The 23,227-nt window shown below is 41.7% G+C and overlaps 1 protein-coding gene across 2 annotated transcripts in view; it reads right to left on the bottom strand.

Annotated features, from left to right (window-relative positions):
- PACRG (parkin coregulated) overlaps nt 1-21,886 on the bottom strand; it is a 207,116-nt gene extending 185,230 nt beyond the window's left edge. For both annotated transcript variants that reach the window (XM_035108596.2, XM_060272802.1), the window contains exon 1: nt 21,497-21,886. In XM_035108596.2, the coding sequence (XP_034964487.1) occupies nt 21,497-21,634 (138 nt within the window). In that variant the 5' untranslated portion in view covers nt 21,635-21,886. The remainder of the gene's footprint in view (nt 1-21,496) is intronic.
- Nucleotides 21,887-23,227: the final 1,341 nt, after the last annotated feature.

The following is a 23,227-nucleotide window of genomic DNA, read 5'->3' as shown; positions in this document are numbered from 1 at the left end:
AGAAATAAAACCCAGATGAGCCACCAATAAATGACTAACCTAATATCAATCATTCTCTTGCTGCTATCATGCAAAAGCTAAGGACAGATTACATATTTATTTTTCTTCATAGTATGCATTATTTTTACGGCAGAAATGCAAGGCACTGGTGTGTATATGTTTTATTTTCACTCTGCCTTGCTATCTTTATTAAGCTACAATGCGTAAAAGGATGGCTTTTAATAGTACCAAAAATGAATGAAAAACATCCTAATTAAAGTTTACCTTACCAACCAAGGGCGTACCCACCACGGGGCAAGTTAGGGCAGCTGCCCTACTCTAGAAGCAGGGCTGGTGGGCAGAGGCGGAGCACAGCCCGGCGGAGCGCGAGTTCACCATTCCCGCCGCGCCGCGCCGCACCCTCCCTCCAGCTCCCCGGCGCGCCCTCTGGCAAGGCCAAGCGCGGCGGGGAACCAGAGAGCGCGGCGCGGCGGGCGGGAACGCTGAACTCGTGCTCCGCTGGGCTGGGCTCCGCCTCCGCCCACCAGCCCTGCTTCTAGGGAGGGGCACAGCCCGGCGGAGCGTGAGTTCGCCGTTCCCGCCCACTTTGTGGCCCCTCCCCTTCCGTGCCTTGGCCCCTCCCCTTGCCCCCCCTAGTTTTGATCCTGGGTACGCCCATGTTACCAACTTAAGGGATGTATAGTTATGGTACTGCATAAAGACGTTTCTGCCACCTACCATATTCCACGGCACACACTGCAATGGGGGCAGAAATACAGAGGCCTGGAAAGTCTTCTCCTGAGTAAAAATCTACATGTACCATGTGAACAGAGGGGAGGGGGCTAGTACTGAAAAGAGTTACTAGCCCGAGTTATGTTTTGCATTTGCTACATTAATGCTTATATATAAGACACACAGAGATAGACTCACCTCCCATTTATCTATTATGATCCACCACAAATTTGCAGGTTATTTTGTTTCTTAGGCTGAAATAAGCTCTACCCATATGATTTGGTTCATCCCCTATCAATGAAACCACTATCTTCCTCCTGCCTTGTGCCTCTTTACCTGGGCCTGTGTTTGTATGCCCACCTTCATGAGCTCCTAGATGTGTTTTCCTCTTTACAGGCATAGCCAACATCTCTCCTTCCCTAGGAGAAGGGGAATGTCACTTCACATTTACCCATCTCTCCCATTCTCAATCACAGAAGGGAGGCTGTCCTCAAGACCTTGGGCACTGTCTTGGCTACGTGTCACTCAATTCTACTGGCTGGCTAAGTGGCCCATGCCAATCAAGGCCTACCTTGCTCAAGGCCTTTGAAGTTGAACTGTTGGCGGCTAAGTGTCCTTGGTCCCTCTTGTAACACCTTACAGTCAGTGGCCATGTTTATAGGTAGCTACAATAAGATAGACAGTAAAGGTAAAGGTACCCCTGACCGTTAGGTCCAGTCGCAGATGACTCTGGGGTTGTGCGCTCATCTCGCTATATAGGCCGAGGGAGCCGGTGTTTGTCTGCAGACAGCTTCCGGGTCATGCGGCCAGCATGACTAAGCCACTTCTGGCGAACTAGAGCAATGCACGGAAACGCCATTTACCTTCCCGCTGGAGCGGTACCTATTTATCTACTTGCACTTTGACGTGCTTTCAAACTGCTAGGTGGGCAGGAACTGAACCCAAATGTTCACTTTGTTTATCTTAAAATGCTACTGGGCCTTTTCCTTTGTGCTCTTGCATTCCCCCCGCCCCCCCAAAAAAAGTGTTGGTTGAAGGTTTTACTGCAGGAGCCACAAAGAGAAGAGGGTCATGAGGCAGGGCACAGCTGTGCCCATGAATAAAAATGCAGATGTGCCAAGCAACTTAATGCTCAAGTGACAGCACACGATATGACAGCCCCACACTAAAAGTGCTACAATTTATCCTTCTCATTCTTGTTAGAATACAGTACTAAATAAACATTCACAAGAAATTAAACACCACAAGTGCATTAAAGTAAGGGAAAGTACCCTAATTAATAGCTAGTAAATAAGAACAACTCTAAGGGACCCAGGTGGCGCTGTGGTTAAACCACTGAGCCTAGGGCTTGCTGATCAGAAGGTCGGCGGTTCGAATCCCTGTGACGGGGTGAGCTCCCGTTGCTTGGTCCCTGCTCCTGCCAACCTAGCAGTTCGAAAGCACGTTAAAATGCAAGTAGATAAATAGGAACCGCTACAGCGGGAAGGTAAACGGCGTTTCCATGTGCTGCTCTGGTTTGCCAGAAGCGGCTTTGTCATGCTGGCCACATGACCTGGAAGCTATACGCCGGCTCCCTCGGCCAATAATGCGAGATGAGCGCGCAACCCCAGAGTCGGTCACGACTGGACCTAATGGTCAGGGGTCCCTTTACCTTTACCTTTTAAGAACAACTCTACAAATCAAAGCTCTGAAATGCAGTGTAAAAACAGGAAGAATGCAGATTTACTATGAAATATGCATTCTGCTCTGACATAAACAAAAGAAAAAACAAGTATGGCACCATTTAAACTGTGATTACTCTAGATAGAAATTGTGTGACTTTTATTAGTAGAAATTATTATTTCAAGTTGGTCAAAAAACAAGTGCTAAAAATGTTGGCATAGTGACTATTTAGGATATAGCTTAAGAAACAACTGCAGAATTTCTGTCAGTGGCTACTTTATCATACTGTGGATAGAAAACAATTTGAAACTAAAGCGTCCTGGCTGAACTTAGCCATCGCACAACCCCAAAGGGTGTCAAGTGTTACGCGGGAAACAGGGTTGTTATTTATTTATTTATTTATTTATTTATTTATTTATTTATACATACCCCACCCATCTGGCTGGGTTTCCCCAGCCACTCTGGGCGGCTTCCAGAAAGATATTAAAATACAATAATCTATTAAACATTAAAAGTTTCCTTAAACAGGGCTGCCTTCAGATGTCTTCTAAAAGTCTGGTAGTTGTTTTTCTCTTTGACATCTGGTGGGAGGGCGTTCCACAGGGTGGGCGCCACCACCGAGAAGGCCCTCTGCCTCGTTCCCTGTAACTTGGCTTCTCACAGCGAGGGAACCGTCAGAAGGCCCTCAGCACTGGACCTTGTGTCCGGGCAGAACGATGGGTGTGGAGACGCTCCTTTAGGTATACTGGACCGAGGCCATGTAGGGTTTTAAAGGTCAGCACCAACACTTTGAATTGTGCTCGGAAATGTACAGGGAGCCAACATGGTTGACAATAATTGTATTAACTATATTCTGAATACTACAGAAGTAAATGTGTTTCACATTGCTGTTTATCACTTATTTATCACCAGCTCTTGTACTGTAAGTTTCTCAAAGTCTTGCAGCTTATATACTAGAAAGCTTATTCACCTCTCTTCATTCCACCAGCCTCAAACAACTCTTCATTGAAGCTGATGAAGGAAAGCAATGCTCATCCAACACAGATCTAGTTCCAGCCTTTACAATCCCTTGATTCATCTCCATTACTGCTGTTGAGTTTCTGCTACTGTTTTAACTACTTTTTCTGGTCACAGGGTGGGCTATGTTACAATCACTGGTACTGTATACATGTCTGCTTGGTCTACTAAGGGATCCAATTAATAGCCTCAGCTTCTTCATGAACTCACACCGAAGGAAACCCTCAGACAGCCCCAGGTGTGATTTAGCAACACCAAAATCCATACTACAAGTTGATTTTTAATAACATTGCCTCTGTTTGACAAATGTGTTAATGTGGTATAGTAAGGTAGAGGTAAAGGACCCCTGGACGGTTAAGTCCAGTCAAACTTGACTATGGGGTGCAGCGCTCATCTTGCTTCAGGCTACCTATTTGCCACTACACCAGCTTCTGCCAGTGAGGGAAACGACCTGTAGGAACTTATTGCCTGTTTGGGTCAAGATGAAGTCTTGGCCAATGCAGACTGGTGAAGAGGAGCACTACTGGGGATGGTTCTGCCATAGCAGAGGCCTCAACTTTACCCAGGCAGGCAATAAGCTCCTCAAGAGGTTCTCCCACTGGCAGTAGGCAATGCAAAGTCCCAAAATGGGATGTTTTGGAGAACCAGGCTGGCAGCTTTGGCTCCAATGGGTTGTGAACCCCCCCAAGCAGCCTGTTCCTCGTGTCCATCAGCTCCACCAGCCTGGAGATGGCACAGTGAAAACTTGGGGGAACTGTCCCTATCTTCTGCCCTAGATGGTGTGAGTGTTGTAGCAATGGATCTTGTGCCCTTCACCTCCCCAGTCCCTCACTAGGATTGCTCTATAATTTGCATATGAACCTCCCTTGACAAGAGTAAAGGGACTTTAATTTTGCAGAGGTTTATAGAAAGGCTCCATGGATCAAATAAGAATGGGAACTCTTGGTTGCATTATTCACTTCTGCCACTGGTGAAAGGGGCAGGAAAGTAGTCAGCAGCATCCAAGCTTAAGACTTGCTTGTAAGGTTGCTCTGCGCAACCCTGGGAGGGTGGGAGTATGATGTTTCCAAGACCCTCCCGTATTTAGGGGGGGATTCTAAGTTGCAGTTGCAATTAAATGTGATCAGACAATTACTATATAGAATTCATAATAGACAATTAATCATATCTGATTTAAGTTCTTGTAAAGCAGCAGGCACTGTGGGTTAAACCACAGAGTCTAGGGCTTGCTGATCAGAAGGTCGGCGGTTCGAATCCCTGCAATGGGGTGAGCTCCCGTTGCTCGGTCCCAGCTCCTGCCCACCTAGCAGTTCGAAAGCACATCAAAGTGCAAGTAGATAAATAGGGACCGCTCTGGCGGGAAGGTAAACAGTGTTTCCGTGCACTGCTCTGGCTCACCAGAAGCAGCTTTGTCATGCTGGCCACATGAGCCGGAAGCTGTCTGCGGACAAACGCTGGCTCCCTCGGCCTATAGAGCGAGATGAGCGCCGCAACCCCAGAGTCTGACACAACTGGACCTGGTGGTCAGGGGTCCCTTTACCTTTACAAGCTTCTGAAAGCAAAGTTATGTATTTTGGCAAACTGCTTTGTAGAACAGTCAAATACAAGGGGTGAGAGAGAAGAGATTTCATTCATGCATTAATATAAAGTTTTATGGTATTGCTGGCTTGTATCTTTTATTTTTGTATATGGTTTTAAATGTAAAGTCTTGCAAATGATGCTATTAGTATGTTTTAGAAATAAACAGTTTTGCAAAACTGTTCTTGTAATTCTGATCCTTATTGACGTCTCTTCATCCGGTGTTAGGAAATGACGGCAAGCCATCGGTGTAATGCTGTGCACCCTTAATCGGGAGTAAGCTCCCATTGAAATAAATGGGATTTAGGATTGATCTGTTAGCTGCTTTTTGCTAACTAGGATTGCACAAATTTGGACTACAGGTAAATGAACTGAGAGAATAATCTTGGATAAGGGCAAAGCCTAAATGCCATTTCCACTGATGTCATTTTCATTATTTTGCATGCATGATTTTTTATAATACTAGCTGGTGGGTGTTACACCCTTTGCATATATAATGGCTGACCTTGTTTTAACTGAAGACAGAAAACCAAGCATTTTATAACTATCACCAGAGACTTTTAATATGGCATATTTTTACATTCTGTTTGCAATAATTTAGAGTTTCTCAAATCTGACCTTTTCACTTGGTACTGTAACTATTATGATGAAAGTGCAATTTGTTTAGAATTTGATTTTAACCATTTTACCACCACTGTTTATTCTGAAAAGCTCTAGAATAAATGCCATCAATTGTCAGCCCACTGTTCAAAGACTTGGTAGTCTGAAAGCAAGTTGGTATCTGTATATGTAATATGAAGTGTTGATCAAAGTGATGTAATCCGGATTTTATTAATACTGTTTAATATTTTTCATTGTTAAATCTTCTTCTTATATATAGTTTTGATTTTATCAATCTTAAATTTTATGATTGTTTTTTTCTTTTTTAGGAGTTCTTGTTTTTATTTGTAATCCATCTGTTAGGGGGAAAGGCAGGGTATAAATAAATAAATAAAAATAATATATTGTATATGTAATTGAGACATGCAGGGGGGAAGCACCTTACAAGTTAATTGCTATCCTCTTATGACTTTTCACAATGAAAAAGTTTCTGGGCATCTAAATTTACAAGCACAAATAAATTTCTGTTCAATACCAAAAAAGAAAGAAAAAACCTTGCTTTATTGATTTCTTGGAGCCAAAGCATTCAGAAGGCTTATGTGCCACTATGGAAAAGTAAAAGGGTAAAGAGCTCTTTGAGAAGCAATAAATGATTCTTTTATTTCCTATTCTTTTGCACTTGAGCTACTATTACTTTGAAAGTCCTCTTTCATTTTTAAGAATTACAAAGACACAACTTGTTTTTTCTCTGTGTATATGTGTGTATGTGTTTGTGTGTATGGGGGGGGCAAGGTAAGGGAGAGAGAATATCATGGATTTATTGTGTCCAGCATTATTCCTGTGGAATGCCCTCCCACTAGAGGTCAAAGAGAACAACAATTACCAGACCTTTAGAAGGCATCTCAAGGCAGCCCTGTTTAGGGAAGCTTTTAATGTTTGATGGATTTCTGTATTTTAGAATTTTAGAATTTCTGTTTTGTTGGAAGCCGCCCAGAGTGGCTGAGGGAACCCGGCCAGATGGGCGGGGTATAAATAAATTATTATTATTATTATTATTATTATTATTATTATTATTATTATTATTCCTGGAAAACAAATAAATGTTTTTGGATTCCTTACACTGGATTAATTCTATTGATTTCAGTGGAACTGCATCAGTGTAATTAATGGGTTCTCTTCTGAGACTCCTACATGTATGTCTGCATGTATGTATACTGTACAGTCATACCTCATGTTAGGTTCATGTTGCGAATTTTCAGCTTGTGAATGCGGCAAACCCCGAAGTGTATACTTCTGGGTTTCGCCACACACGTGCATGCAGAAGTGTTCTACACACTTCGCACATGTGCAGAAGTGTTCTGCATGCTTTGCACATGCGCAGGAGTGCTCTATCACGCCACGCATGTGTGCAGAAGTGGCGCTCTAGTTACAGACTTTTCGGGGTGCGAACCACCCTGGAACAAGTCCGTATCTAGAGGTACCACTGTATTTGAAATGATATAGCACTAAAAGTCATATGGACTTAAAACTTTTATACAGTAATATCTCAGAATCTACTTTGTGTTAGCTGTCCTCCTTTATATTAATAAAAAATATAACTTTACTGTAACTCTGTTGCTGGGAATTGCTGTATTATTATTATTATATTACTACTATTATTACTATTATTACTATTATTATTATTATTGTGGTACTTCTGGTTATGAACTTAATTCATTCCGGAGGTCCGTTCTTAAGCTGAAACCGTTCTTATCCTGAGGCTTGCTTTTGCTAATGGGGCCTCTGGCACGTGATTTTTTCGTATCCTGGGGCAAAGTTCACAACCAGGAGCAGCTACTTCCGGGTTAGCAGAGCTCGTAACCTGAAGCAAAAACAACACCCCACACACATGGTATTAAGACACCACGTTCTTATCCTTCATTTTCTGAACCAGAGAATTGTAGGATTGGCTCTGGGTAATAACAAGATCAGCAGGAATACTTGAGATAAGTAGTCTCACTAGTAGGACACATCCAGTTGGTGTGGCTGTTTGAGTCTTGTTGCCTGCCTCATTTTTGCTTTGTTTTGTCATAACATGGATCAATTTCCCCAGACTGTGTAAATTGAGTTCCCAGCAGAGCTGCCAAGTTATCCCCTTTTTAAAGGGATTTTCCCTTATGCTGAATAGGCTTCCTCGCGAGAAAAGGGAAAACTTGGCAGCTATGGTTCCCAGGCTGCACCTTTGAATAGTTTTTCTAAGCCTTTTGCTCTGTAAATGTAGCCTGCCTCAACAGTCCTTGGGAGGTAAACCTGGAGACTTCACAAATATAAGCATATGGAGGTGCTACAGCTATATTTCCAGGGACCACGCCACTATCAATAAGATAGGAGCCAGCATCAAACACTTAAATGCTAGCTCTGCAGAGATCTGAATAAAATATGCTAAGTTCTTAGGCAGAAGAGTGCTCAGGCACTTCAGATTTTTCCCAGCCCTGTCACTAAGTTCTGGAGGTAGAGTTAGCAAAGATCAAACTGACACACTCTATTAGCTTCCTTGAAGAGGAAGAAAAGAACATATACAGAAGGAGCATTACAGGTAAGTGTAATTTTAATCAGTAAAATGCAAAAAAAAAGGTTGTGACTTTCTGATATGAAATAGTCCTTGACTTTCATAATTCTTAAGCACTTCTTTTTATCATTTTGCTGATGTATGTTCTATTTTAAAATCAGAAGGATAATGGATGTGCTTCTTCAACAGTAAATTGGGTTTTATATCAGAGACGTGTCAGCTTCACGACAGGTTGACCTGACGGTGGTCTTGCATTTGCAGCTCTCCTTCATGTCTGCTTTTCAAGGTGAGAGGGTCAGTCTTAAGAAAAGAGCAGAAGATTGCTTGATCCCCAAGGAAACATATTGGAGCCATAACAACATTTACTGCACGCTATAATCATTTTATCTTCTTCTTAACAGCTTAAAAACAGAGATATGCTGCACTGTCACATGGATTTTTATTAATCAAGGGCAGTTAAAGTTTGAATGAATACCATAAATTAAAATATGGCTCCTGTTTCTAATGACTGCCCAATACGTGACAACTTTCAAAGGAAAATACACCACCTGCTACTATCTGTAATTAATGCCTTAGTTTAGTAAGGTACCTTTTGTAAAAAAGAAAGAAAGCAAAAGGTCGTTTCTCTCTTTTTTTGTTAACTTTAACAATGAAGATAGGAGATGCAAAGATCTACCATGCCAGAAAAACAACATATGGCACAATCCTCCCCCTTTCAAATGTGAGTAGAACCCACGACACATTTCTGTGCATGGGGTGAGGATCATCCTCACGGATTCACTGAGGCCCCATATCCCTAGCAAATCTCTGCCAATGACACTGTTGTCCATGTGTAGCCTACATTAAGGAGGTCGGGTGAGGAATAGCTGCTAAAATGCTATTCCAGCTGCACTTCCCACAGCTGCTGTCACCAGATGACGACTGGCAGGGAAGAGCAGAGGCTTCAGTAAACAGTGCGCCAACTCCAATTTTTGTTGGAAAGGGATTGGGCGCCCTCAATGTTGAGGGGGCCTGGCATGTGTCACGCATGACATTGCTTGTCATAGCTTCAGCGGCTGGCTGCTCCAGAGCACTCATCCTTCTCCAGAGCACTCAGCCTTCTATGACGCGATGTTGTGCTCAGTTCACTCACATGACATCCCACACATGCATCATGCAATGTTTTGTCATCAGAAGTGCATGACGTGCACCACTTGTATGACATCACACATGCACGCCGCATGCCAGGCCGCCCCAATACTGGGGACAACCTGGTGTCTCTGTCAGTAGAAGAGTTTCCACAAGCTATGGGAGGTGGATTGTTGGGTAGAATCATTTTCATCACCAGAAGACTATGGTCAAGGCATACTCAGTAGAGATAACACATGCTTGATAATGTGGTTGTTCACATTTGATGCTAGAAGTCAGAATATCAAATGCAAAGCTATACTTAAAAAGTAAAGGGACCCCTGACCATTAGGTCCAGCCGTGACCGACTCTGGGGTTGCGGCGTTCATCTCTCTTTATTGGCCAAGGGAGCCGGCGTACAGCTTCCAGGTCATGTGGCCAACATGACTAAGCCACTTCTGGTGAAGCAGAGCAACGCACGGAAACACCGTTTACCTTCCCGCTATAGCAGTACCTATTTATCTACTTGCACTTTGAGGTGCTTTCGAACTGCTAGGTGGACAGGAGCTGGGACCGAGCAACGGGAGCTCACCCCATTGCAGGGATTCGAACCGCCGACCTTCTGATCAGCAAGCCCTAGACTCTGTGGCTTAACCCACATTGTAGCAAAAAGAGAGTGAAGTAATTTTTTTACATCTAAAACATTCAAATAATATATTCCGATTTCAGCATTAGTACTTTAAAAAATGGCTAAAATTTCAATATAACAGAAGACTGGCCAAATAGCAATGATGGGAGGACAGGGAACTATGCAGTCCAGCCTAGTCCTTGAACAATGGTGGCTCTCTCCAGATTCCTTTCATCCCTCCCTTTTTTCTAGCTTTCATCAGTTTCTGTCTGCCCAATTTTAAGCAACAACACAGGAACCTCCATCGCCTGAAGTAAGATGAAACCGTATTTGAAATTGAACTTTTCCAGTTGTAGGGAAGTGAATCAGCCATGCTCTGTTTTTTTTCATTCCATTGGGATGAAAAAGGACTTTCTTCCTGTTTTAGCAAATGACTGACACTGCGTGTTTTTTCAATAATTTTATGAACTAATATATTAATGATAATTATTATGCTATTACTATAGCCTAGCCCTGTAGCCCAAATGTGGCCTAGAATTCTAAATAAATAAATCTGAATTCAGTAAAACAAAAACAAAAAACAAAAAAGGAGATTGAATATCTGTCATCTTCAGTTTCAGGATGTGGTCAAAATACCCACATCAGAGAAGAATAATTCTTCCAAGCAAAACAATATTACAGACTACAAATTAACTACAGTTGTAGAAGATTAAAAACATCTGAAAATTAATATATTTAAAAATAGAGATTAGAAGCCTTGCATATCATTATTAAGGCTGATGAAACTATTTTAACAAAATTATTACTTTCAAGCTTTTATAATTTACTGAAAAAATTACCTTTGAGGATAAAATTTTCTCTAGATAACCTTTTAACTAAAAGGTTAAGTTCTTTAAGTGACAGTTGTTAAAAGTCTATCCACCCTTTTTATTATCTAAGCATTGCACACTGTGGTTATCACAGGCATGCATTTCATTTTCACATGCATTTACATTCAGATGTGTCCAAATTTTTTCTGGTAGGCACACCTGAAGAATAGGCTTTCAATATCTCTGCCCCCATGAAAGATGATAACATATTTTGCATATAATATAAATTGTTTGTAATTATGCAGATTGGTAGACAATAATACCATGTCTCATTCATGCAATTGCTAGCAGGTGCTTTATCTCTGCACCTGCCAAACACCAGCAAGGAAGGGGCAAAGGCATGCCTTCCCAACAATTTTTCACTGTCAGAGAAGATAGGATTCCTGTACTGCCTGTGCAATTATCTTCTCTTCTCTAATACAGTAATTCATGTTACAATGAAAGCAAGTTGGTTGGTACAGATGCCCATAGAGAGAGAGATAGTAAAATCAGCAAGTGGCCACTGAAAGGGAAACATTTTCTAGGGTTCGGCAGAGTTAAGTCTCCCAATTTCTTAACCATGGTTAACGAATTAAAAGCTGCTCCTGGAATTGTGGAATCTTCCTCTACCCCAACCCCCAACCCAAACATTTATCACATTATGTCTCCTCACCTATACAATGGCTAAGGCTAAGCAGCACTCAACATTAAGCAGTGATCTGAAAATAGTTTTGAACCGCGTTTCAAATCCCTGATTAACAGCAATCTCCAACTAGCATAAACCATATTTAAGATTGGTGCCGACATAAGTTTCAATCAAAGAATGGTGGAAAGACAGCAATGTCTAAGATGATAGCTGCTCTCCAGAGGGCCTGAAAGAGGAATGTTTGCACATGTTACATGAGTCTAGATCTTCAAGGACACCAGGCAGAAGTGAGTTGCTAGTCTCACTGACCTTTCTAGAATCAGGCTGCACAATATTCAATTGAAGAAAATTGGAGAGGCAGTTTTTCAAGGCAATTGTGGGCAATCTCCACAAGGGAGCACAAAATCCTGTACCGTGTGTGTTTACTCAGGCCATCAAAGAATAAACCCTTTTCGCTATACAAGAATTAAATACCAGAAAGATACCTTGAGGACAACATTTATCGTAAGGTAATAATAATAACTGAGAAAATTAGAAGCACTTGACTTCTGCCATGTAGCTCCAGGGCCATTATGATTAATACATAATCTCTATAGCCTGTTGTTCAATTATTTTTTTAATTCGTTACCGAGGCTCTATTACTTAAGAAAGCAAGCCAAATCTGTCATAAAATTTGAGACAAAATAATGAACTCTCTCATTAGTATTTGTAATATGTCTCCAGTTTATGAAGCACTGTAACACTCTGTAAAATTTCAACGACTTAAACAAAAATAAAATATGTCATTCCATTTCTGCATCTGCCTATAGATATAGAATTCATTTTAAACAAAAGTACTGAAAGAAATACCGTATGTAAATAGTGAAAATTATTTGGACTTTGTATACTCATTATTATTAGTGAAGGATTCAATAAATTAGGTCAGAGTGGACATTTACTACGCAGAGGCAAGAAGACAGAGGAGGATTAATGGAATCTGAAAATAAATATATAGACCAAATTTATGGATTATTCACACATATGAATTGTTAAAATGTCACCATACTAGACTTCTAAATTTATTCCTCTATGCTTTGCTTGATTATTTATTACATTGTGCTTAGGATTCCCTGGCAGGTTCTCTGGATGTGTCCATAACTAAACCTAAAGCAGCAATACCTGCCCTTGGGATCACCATATGAGGAAAGGTGCTGGATATTTAGCCAACTCCTTAAAGCTTATGTTGGTGACACACTTTTTAGACATGTATCATTTCCCGGCACTGTAATTCAGTTTCACTAGCAAACCAGAGGTTAAACTGCCCTTCCCAGCCCCAGGGAAAAAGCTTGACAATTTTGGGGGTTTCTTTAAAAAAAATTCAAAAAATTTCAGGGTGTCCTGGTTTTTTACTTTTTGAAATATAGCAACCCTACTTAAATCCTACTTAAAGCCTTCATTGAAAAGAATGAAGTAGCACTACAGATGTGAGAAAAGCTTCTCATTCTGGGATAAGATACTCAAAGGACTGTTACTGGCAAAGATTACTCAATAACAATTCACTTCTCATTTAAAATTATTCCCATTTAAAATAATCAGTTTTGATCACTGTTAGAAACTGGATGCCCAGCTACTGTTTCAAGTATAGATGGCACCTTATCCACTGTATTGAATAAGACATGAAATACCACAGAATACCTGGGTGGAAAACTCACAAAATAAGGTAACACTTATATTTTATTTTCGTTTACTTCCATTTCCACACACACCCAACAACATGTTAGCCAAGTACTAAAATTATATTAAGATCCTGCACTTTTCATAACTTATTTTCTTCATAATAATTGTTGGCACCTCTCTGTTTCAGAAGACAATGGAGAAGTGCACCTTTAGGGTGAAGTCAAACTGTTAGAAAGTTGCAGTGTAGAGGAAGAGACATGCTTTGTTGCAGCTGGGGCAGATGAAGGCATCCGGTTGTGCTGCTGCAGATATACCACAGTGTTTCTTCTCCCTTCACTCCTCCCAGCAGTCATTTCTCCTCTGGTCGCTGCTATGGATACACATCTTGACAGCCTGTCTCCAGGCACTGCAGTCATCTGCAAGGGATTCCCACATAGCAGGGTTGATGTTGCCAGCCTTCATGTCCCGTTTGCAGACATCTTTGCAACACAGAGTTGGTCTGCCAACAGTCCTAGTCCCTAAAGCCAGCTCCTCATAGAGCATGTCCTTGGGATCCCCCCATCTTCCATTCTGTGGACATGGCCAAGCCAGTGTAGCTGTTGCCAAGACAGGCGTCCGAACACGTTGGGAATGTGGGCTTGTGAGAGTGTTACCGGTGTCAGCAGTGAGTTGAATTCTCTGACACAGCTTTAGCCAGTAGTCATTGGCAAATTGGCTAGCAATCCATTGGCACTCCACTCCTTGCCTTTCTCAGTGGAGCAAGTGCCTTTTCACAGGGTGCACACTTGTAGTTCACAAGAGCCTCACACTTTGCAGCAATAACAAGCTCCATGTCCCTTATGCCAGCCTCAAACCAGTTGGGGATCTGTTGCTCTCTTTTGCCAAAGTAGGACATAGCTGTGTTGTAGGTTGCCTCTTTGATGTTGTCCTACCTTCCTTCAACACCTATCTCTGGAGCGGTTCAGTAGAGCATGTTCGACAAAACCAGAGCAGCGTTCACAAATTTGAAGTATGGATGTTCTGGCGGTGTTGATTCAAGGCCACACTTTATGCGTTGTACTATGGGCCCTCTTTGGCTGGAGATTGCTCTTGCTCACCACCAGGGAGTGATCCATGTCTTGGTCGGCACTGCAGTAGCTGTGTGTGACACGAGCACAGTTCTGTGCTGATAGCCTGATGACAATCAAGTCCAACTGGTGTCGGTGACAGCAAAGTTAAACTTATCTACAGACCAGTTTATCACACTAAGCTTACTAAGTCCCACATATCAATACTTCACTATTAGAGAAAATATTAATCTTCCTTGACAAAAGTAATCTAGAATCTGGTTGATAAATTGTGGCCTTTGTCCCACAGAGAACTATTTTATTCTTATTTTGCAAAATTTGGTTTACTCTGTAGAATGAACCTTAAAGAACTATATAAAATCTTACCTGCATTTTAGCTGCCTTAGTGAAGCAATTTTATAGCATGGATCATTTGCTAATAGTTTTAAGCAGTCATACTTGGGGGAGGACAGTAGAGCAGCAAACTTGAAATTTTCTTCTACTACAAAATACCATCTTAGTCTGAACTTTCACTCCTTTATCATCTAACATCTAATTATTTCAGTCTTGGAAAGTCACCAAAAAGGCTGAGGGAATACCATCTTCAGCACCACATAAATTTCATTCCTGACATTCTGAATTCTTCACAGTAGGGCTTGAAACATGGTTCCCCTTACTGGCACTGAGAAAAAAGGGCTTATTCTGTTAGACCAATGCTAGCATTTAATGCCAAAGACCATGATGTATGCTAACTTCCACCATTTCTTCCTCAGACATCTGACAGAAAGCCAAACAAATTCCAGTGAGAATATTCATTCATCTCAGGCTGAGAACTGAGGCGGACAAATATGCCTCGAGAGTATGCAACGGTAGGGTTCCACAAATTCAGTTATACCCTTCAGTTATGCACTTAAGCTACTATGAAGTACTATGATATACAATGGACTTCCAAACTAATTCTGTGCCACTGATATTACACTCTACATGCTAAATATGAACAACATTGCTGCCAAACTCCAAATGTCTCTATTTCCCAGGGACGTCTCTGATTTAGAGAAGCCATCCAGGTTTCTGATTTGATCCCAGAATGTTCCACTTTTCCTTAGGATATCCCTATTTTCACTGGAGAAATGTTGGAGGGTATGGAGTTATTCGACCCACAAGCCATCTGACGGCAATCCTGTATAGGAAAGGTTTTTAATGTTCAATGTTTTATTATGTTTTTATATATGTTGGAAGCTGCCTAGAGCGGCTGGGGCAACCAAGTAAGACGTATGGGGTGTAAATAGTAAAATTATCATTATGGAATGGGACATGCCTATTTAAATCAGAGAAATGTTGGAGAGTATGTGCTCTTTCATTGCCCAAATAGGATTGTGCTACACATCAGCTCTTAAACTGGGCTTTTAGTAAAAAAATAATAATGTATGTGTAGCAACCCACTGCTGTGTAAGTAATCTAGCTGATCGAGGCCCAGAATAGTTCTTTTCGACATCTGTATTATGAACCACACCAACTGAAGCATTGAATGAACACTGAAATGTCAAAGTTAATTCACTAAAGAACCGAGGAGGAGAAATGAAGGAAATCGTGACTGTGTGTGTTAAGGCATATAGCTCACCCAACCCCAGATATGACTACCTACAAGTTACACAATTCATACACCTTACATGTTATTGCTGATACCTAGAGATTTCTGTACTTGAAAAATCTTCTGCAGCAATAAAATTTTGCATTTATCACTTTAAACACACTTCCATTTTATCTAGGATGTGTTCACTACAACCGGTAGAACTATCAAATAGTAATACTTCTACCACAAACACTAGTCTCCAAAAGCTACAGAGCTTCATTTATTGTACAAATAGGCTATTTTTGGGGGGAGAAGGTCAAACTATTATTTATGACACTTGGTCTTGCAGTCTCACTTAAAATTGTTTTAAAAGCCTCTCTCTTTCCCTTCCCACACTAAGTAAAATAACAACAACAATCCGTAATATTTCAGATATCAGTTTAGTTGGTGAAATAACATGTTGGAAAGGCTTTTAGCTAAAGTAAAGCCTGACAATCTGGCAATTTGTTCCACTTTTATAAATAAGAACTCTGGCCTTTTGACTCAAAAAGGAAAACATCATTATACGTGGTTCAGCTTGGCCTCATTTTCTACACATTTGTTCAAAAAACTTTACACATAATTGCCGTGGTCAAAGAGGGCAAGTCTTGCTCCTGTACTTCTTCATATTTGATAATTCACACTGACCAATCTTGGCAGTCATTTTTTAAAGCATAAACTGAGGGGCCAACATTAAGTACAAGACATGTCTTGCCCCCTAGTCTTGCTGGTGTCAAGATGTAAGTGCTCAGCCAGTCAAGGCTGGTCCATTAGGACCAATGGAACACTGCTCCATCGAACTCAGCCTGCCCTCAGCCAGTGCCCACCTGCCTGTCTATTTACTTGGAATCAGCTCAGGATTGGGGGGGGGGGACTACCTATCAGCTCCCTCCTAATCTTAATGCCATCCTTGTATAACTCAGCAGGGAGGAGGGTAGGGACAAAAGAAGAACTAGTTGGCTCTGTCATTGGCTCTAGCACCTACCACTGCTGGTCTCACTATGTTCTGCCCTACCAGCTCCAATGAACACCAGCCACCACTGCTGTTGGCAGGTCCTTGATCTGTATGGAAAGGCAGGTGTTCAGCTAGCACACCATCGCTTTGCTGAATCTCCTTCTCTACCTGTTCAGCAGTAATCTTATTCTGCTGCACATCAAACAGGGGAAGAGGGTAGTGAGAACTGAGGATGAACAAGTGAACCTTTAAATATGCATTTTAAAGTTGTGTAGGTACTACAGTTTTTATGGCAAAAACTTGGATTGGATGTTTTATTTACTGCATGGGCATTGGAAAAACCAACTACTTACACATACATGCTTCACCCTTCAGAAATGTTTGCTATCACATTTTAAAACTTATCTCTCCAGCATGAGGGCTAAAAAATATTGTTAAGCTACAACTTGACATTCCCTGAATTTTTACTGTTGATCCTAATTCTTGCCAAACTTGGAGTGGTAGAAGCACAAGTGGACCCATACAAGGGATACAGCCTCTAATCTCCCCAGCTGCTCAGACCTGTGATATGGCGTCTTTAGAGGGTGTGGATTGGAAGGTCAACTTTGGCTTCAGCTCACAGTGTTCCATGCCACAGCCCAAATAGTTGTAGGTGTGGTCTGGTCATAACTGGCTCAGCGTGGTGGCAGCTGGCTACCTGATACCCTCCCTCCATTGTTGTATAAAGAGCAGATGTAGCCAAGGGAAAGGGAGGCAGAGAGTGTCTAATAGTCTACATGAAGGAAGTCAGTCCAAAGTGGAAGGATTTGGACCACTGGGACACTATCTGTTGCAGAAGGACCATCTTTCATCCCAGTGTTGGAACTAGCAAAACAACTAGCGGAAAGGACTGCAAATTCCAGGAAAAGGACACCTACTGAGAGTCAGAAACTGAGAAGGGAGAAATAATGTATTATGGAAGCTTTAAGCACCAAACTGGTTTGCTTTATGTAAAGTCAGTTGAAACTGTTACAAAAGAAAGGTGTCTGTGATGAACTGGGCTTCTTGACTGAGGAAAAACATACATCCTCTATGTTATGTGGTGAAAGATTTGACTGAAGGACTTCTTTTCTATGAAGGGGCAGTATCTCACTTGACCTGCTCTATTTTTTCATAACTAGTCTAGCAGGTTTTCCTGTAATTTAATGCATTACCTATATCTGAGGTAACCTAAAGCTTCTTACCAAGTTTCCAAGCGCTCTTTTCTGTAATGCAAGGCACCTGCAAGTGGTATCTTTAAGTCTCTTTGCAAGTTGTTCACGTGCTATCTCCTTGCTGGTGGCAATTGACGGAATTTAGTAAAATCAGTACATTTCTGCTTTGTGTTTATGAATGTGCATACACACACTACAATAAGATTGCAATATGAAAACTATGTCCATTTTTTAAACTGGAATTCTGAAACCTGTATCACTATAGGAGAGATATTTGATTCTTTATCAAATTCTAGTTGTCTTATGATTTCTTATAACTACTTGGCAACAATATATCCATTTAAAAGGCCAGAAACTATGCACTGTACTGTACTGTGTTCATTGCTTAGACCAAAAGCTAGCAGATGCAGTGTTTAAGTAGGCAATTAAAGATCTCTATGCAGCATCCCTTCAGCATAATAAGCACCTAAATTGACCCTTTTGAGAAAATACTTTCTGTTTGGCATGTATTTTATCAATTAAAAATAGATTAAAAAAAATTATTAAGCAAAAACAATGCAACCATCCTCTCAAACACAAAAACTTACAGCAAACTACTTGCATCAATGTTAAATTTGTTCAAGGATTATTCTATTACAGTGGTACCTCGGTTTATGAACACAATTGGTTCCGGAAGTCTGTTCATAAACTGAAGCGTTCATAAACTGAAGCGAACTTTCCCATTGAAAGTAATGGAAAGTGGATTAATCCGTTCCAGACGGGTCCGCGAAGTACTTAAACTGAAGCGTTCATAAACTGAAACATGGGTGTAATTGGTTCCGGAAGTCTGTTCATAAACTGAAGCGTTCATAAACTGAAGCGAACTTTCCCATTAAAAGTAATGGAAAGTGAATTAATCCATTCCAGATGGGTCTGCGGCGTTCATAAACCGAAAATTCATAAACTGAGGTGTTCATAAACCGAGGTTCCACTGTACTAGAAGAAACTATTCATTGCCTCACAACATTTAGCCTCTACAGTATTTTTCTCAAGGAATATATAGCAGGTTTTTTTTTTTCTAATGCAAAGAACACTATTGGTTACTGAACAATATCTTTAGTTTTCTGGCATTACAGTCAATCTCAATTTATTATAATAATTATATAATTAATTACACTAATAGTACACATTAAAACATTATGAAGTCACACTGCTGGCAGAGGAGCAAGGTGGGATAATGTACTATTACAACAATGGGGTAAGAGGCGCTATCGCCCATAATAACTTGCTGTCCCAGAGCTGTTAAAAACAGGCAATGCAGGCTTTGGGAATCTCAGTATTTGGAAACTATTATAAGATTCCTTCAAGGGCTCTTTCAATTCTGCAAACTTCCCTCCAAGGACTTGGTTTTTGAAATATTTCCAGCTCTGCTCTGAAGCTTCTCTTTGGCTAAGGCATCAAATCATCAACCCATTTGTAACAGGAGTCCTATTAAAGTCAGAGAGACTGCTATAAAATTGATAGATGGCAAACTGATACTTATAGCTACAAATCACATGCTTCAAAATAGTCTCATTGACTTCAGTGATACTACTTCTGAGGAAGTGGCTGAAGGGGTGGGTGCAACCTACACATAACTCTGCACACAGCAGCCTTTACTCAATAATGTCCTGCCATCAAGAGCATCGTCCTATGCTTTTGCTTACATAGCTGCCAAGTTTTCCCTTTTCTCGCGAGGAAGCCTATTCAGCATAAGGGAAAATCCCTTAAAATAAGGGATAACTTGGCAGCTATGTTTGCTTATGATGCCATGCCTTGAGCAGCTACAATGTTTCTCTTTCAAATAGAGTAGGCATAAAAAAATAGTTTCACACCTCACATAGAGTGTCTCAACCAGAGGCCTTTGATTTTTTACATGTATAGGAAATACACATACATGAATCCTAATACAGTATGTCTTTGCAATACAGGGGCAGGATCCTATTCAAAGAAGTGACTCATACAGGGTAAGGTGTAATGGGTGGGGTTTGCTGGAGATGCACAAAGATAGCAGGACAGTCTGTTTATGGATTGCACACTACACTGTAAACCTGCACAGATTTATCTGGGGAAAAGTCCCACTGAATTTAGTAGGGCTTGTTTCATATAGAAACATCCTGTAAGTGCTACAGAAAGCATTATTTTTTATTTTTTTAAGATTTCTATCCCACCCTTCTTCCCAAAGGAGCCTAGGTTAACAGAAGAGATGGTGATATACTGCACATGGGCTAGAGAGCGAGTCTCACTGAAATAGTAGGACTTACTTTTGAGAAAAGAGTAGGCTCAAACAATAATTTAGCCAATCCTATGCAGGTCTACTCAGAAGTAAATATTCTGTAATGGAATTTACGGCTAGGTAAATGTTATAAGCTTGCAGCCTAAGGCCTGTAAACACACTACAGTGTAAACCCCATTGACCATAGTAGTGGGACTTTTTCTGAGTAAACTTGCATACGCTTGCACAGTAATTCTCTACACTTTATTCAAAATATTAGAATGTTTGAATTATCACTTCTACATCAATGGATCTTCCTAAATGCAAGCAGTAGTTTGCCAAACTTTGTGAAAGTGTAGTTTAAGACTAAAATTTGATAATCCTAAAAGCAACCTGAATAGCAATCCTTGTGAAAAACAGAATTCTGTGGGCTTGATGAAAGATTTAAAAACAATGTTTGTGGTAACACACAGGGGAAGTACCAATTTACAAGCCTTGTCCTGATATCTACAGGTCTACAAGGTGGCATACAAATTTAATAAATAATAATAATAATAATAGAAGTTAAACAAGGCCCATAGCTCCAGCCTGTATAAAAATAAGCCGTGAGATTTTAAAATAGAAATGATTCTAATTAAAACCAGAGAAGGGAAAGCTGCTTTGGCCATAAATCTGAATTATTATAGCTGCTGCAGGTGAGGTGATTTCCCAAATGTTTGCCAACACCTGACTTTATAGCAACAGTTTGAAACAGTATGGTGTGGTGGTATATATTGATTGTGTATAGATTGTGCATATATACAGGGTCGGATTTAGGTTTGATGAGGCCCTAAACTAATGAAAGTAATTGTTGCTTTTTTGTGTTGAGTATATGCTATATGGTAATTTATGGACCTAATAGGTATCTAAAGCCATTTGCCACTGTTGCCGTATGTGGGTTTTATTTTATTTGTTTTTTATCTTATATTTTGGAAATGTACATCCAGGGTTTTTTCCTTTAATTTTTTTGGGGGGGCCCTAAGCTATAGCTTGTTTAGCTTGTACATAAATCCCGCACGCACGCACACACGTGCGCACACACACACACACACACACACACACACAGTGTTGACTGGTTAAAGCAGGCACCCCCAAACTTCGGCCCTCCAGATGTTTTGGACTACAATTCCCTGACCACTGGTCCTGTTAGCTAGGGATCATGGGAGTTGTAGGCCAAAACATCTGGAGGGCCGCAGTTTGGGGATGCCTGGGTTAAAGTGTGGCTGAAATGGCATTGCCCACCGTAGTGTGTGAAGTTCCTTTGGAGGAAGGTGTGTGCAAAGGATGCCCATGCTGGCCCTTCCCCACCTCTCGCGAAAGAGTTTGCAGCCCCTTCGATCCCGGTGTGGCTCCAGGGGGCGTGGGGGGGGGAACCAAATGAACCGAAAGCCAGCTGCAGTTGGCTGGTCACACATACCACGGTGTTTTTCATCATGGCTTTGACGGTGAATCCATCGCTGACCTGCTTCTTGCATCTTTTGGTATGCCTCAGCGGCTCCTGCAGTTGTGGGGGTCTGTCCTTCTGGGGGCCGGAGCCCTCTTTCTCCGCCACCATCACCTCAGGTGGCTGCTGGAGGAGGAGGCTGGGAAATTTAAAAAAAAAAAAAACTTGAGGACGGAAATTTACAAAAACAAAAAAACCGATAACGACCTTTTTTTCTTTTCTTTTTTTAAACACTCCTCCCCTTCCTAAATTCCGTCCCCCTGCATCAGCTCTTCCTCAGCCCCCGCGCAGCAGGCTTCTGTGTAGATTCGGGATGAAGGAAGGGAAGGGGAGGGGGGAAAGATTGGCCTGTTTCTAACACCAACTCGCTTCTAGGGACTCCGTTGCTAGGCGACGCGTCAACAACGAGCATGTGCAGCTCGAGAACGCTGCCCGTGTCGGAAGCTTCGACACAACCGCGAAGCTGGGCTCATTGCGCACGCGCGGTAGCAGCAGCTGAAACCCTTCGCGTTCTTGTCTTGCCCTCAGTTGAGGCGAGGTTTTTCTTTGCCTCTGGCTGAGAACCTGCCAGTGACTCGAACCCGGAAGGTCCAGAAAGGCGTGCAAAGATCTGCGCGAGGCGAAGCGGGGCCCGGCAGAAGCTCCTGCGGGACTGAGGCAGGTTAAAGAGGACAAAGGACAGAGCATGCTCGATAATTCATATTGCGGTCGCTGCGCCCTCCTCACCTGCTGTTGAACGCCCCAACGTTTATGCCAGTTGAAGAAGATAGGGGAAATTAGGTTGTCCTATTATTATGAGAAATCGTGTCTGCTCCTGGTCCCGGAGGGAAGGTTAATAGGATTGTGCTCTGGGAAGCACCGTAGAAAAGAAAAAATACAGACAAAAATACCACCTCTCATGGAAATAGAACCACGGAGCTGTAGAGTTGGGAGGCACCTGACGGTGATCTAGTCCAACCCCCTACAATGCGGGAATCTCAACATGCGATCCCCCATCCACTTTGAAACTAAACATTTAGCTTTGCAAATGTACTAGAAGTTTATTGCAATGTGCTAGCAGTTTTATTGCTGCCTGCACCACTAGAAGGATGCCTCTCCGTCATCACCTCCACTACTACCTCTTGTGAATTATTTTTCTTTTCCTTTATTTCCAAAACATTGTTTCGTATAGAATTGCTGATAATACAGACAGTGCAGAAATCCTGTGCATGCTCCGCTGAAATAAACAGGACTCGTTTCCAAGGAGCTTAACTTATCACTCTCCTGCAAAAGCAACTGCATAGGTGGGAACTCATGGGACAGAATATATATTATCTATTGCTGACTTCTGTCTGTCTTGGGAGACAAGTGCACCTTCAGGGGTGAAGTCAACAGAAGACTGTTGGAGAGTTACAGTATTTGCTGTTGCTGTAGAGACTGATATGGGAGAGACATGTTTTGTTGCAACTGGAAAGATGAAGGCTTCTGGTTGTGCTGATACAGATGCATCACAGCATTTCTTCTCTCTGCTCCTCCCAGATATCATTCCTCCTCTGATCACTGCTGCAGATAAACCACTTGACTGTCTGTCGCTCAGCACTGTGATCGTCTGCAAGCATGGTGGGGTTGATGTTGCCAGCCTTCATGTCTCATTTACAGACATCTTTGTAACAGTTGATTCACCAATGAGCCTGGTGCCTGAAGCGCATGTCGTTGGGGATCCTG

This window comes from Zootoca vivipara, chromosome 3, assembly GCF_963506605.1.
Source record: "Zootoca vivipara chromosome 3, rZooViv1.1, whole genome shotgun sequence".
NCBI classification, from domain to species: Eukaryota; Metazoa; Chordata; class Lepidosauria; order Squamata; family Lacertidae; genus Zootoca; species Zootoca vivipara.
This window is presented reverse-complemented; position numbering and strand designations above follow the sequence as displayed.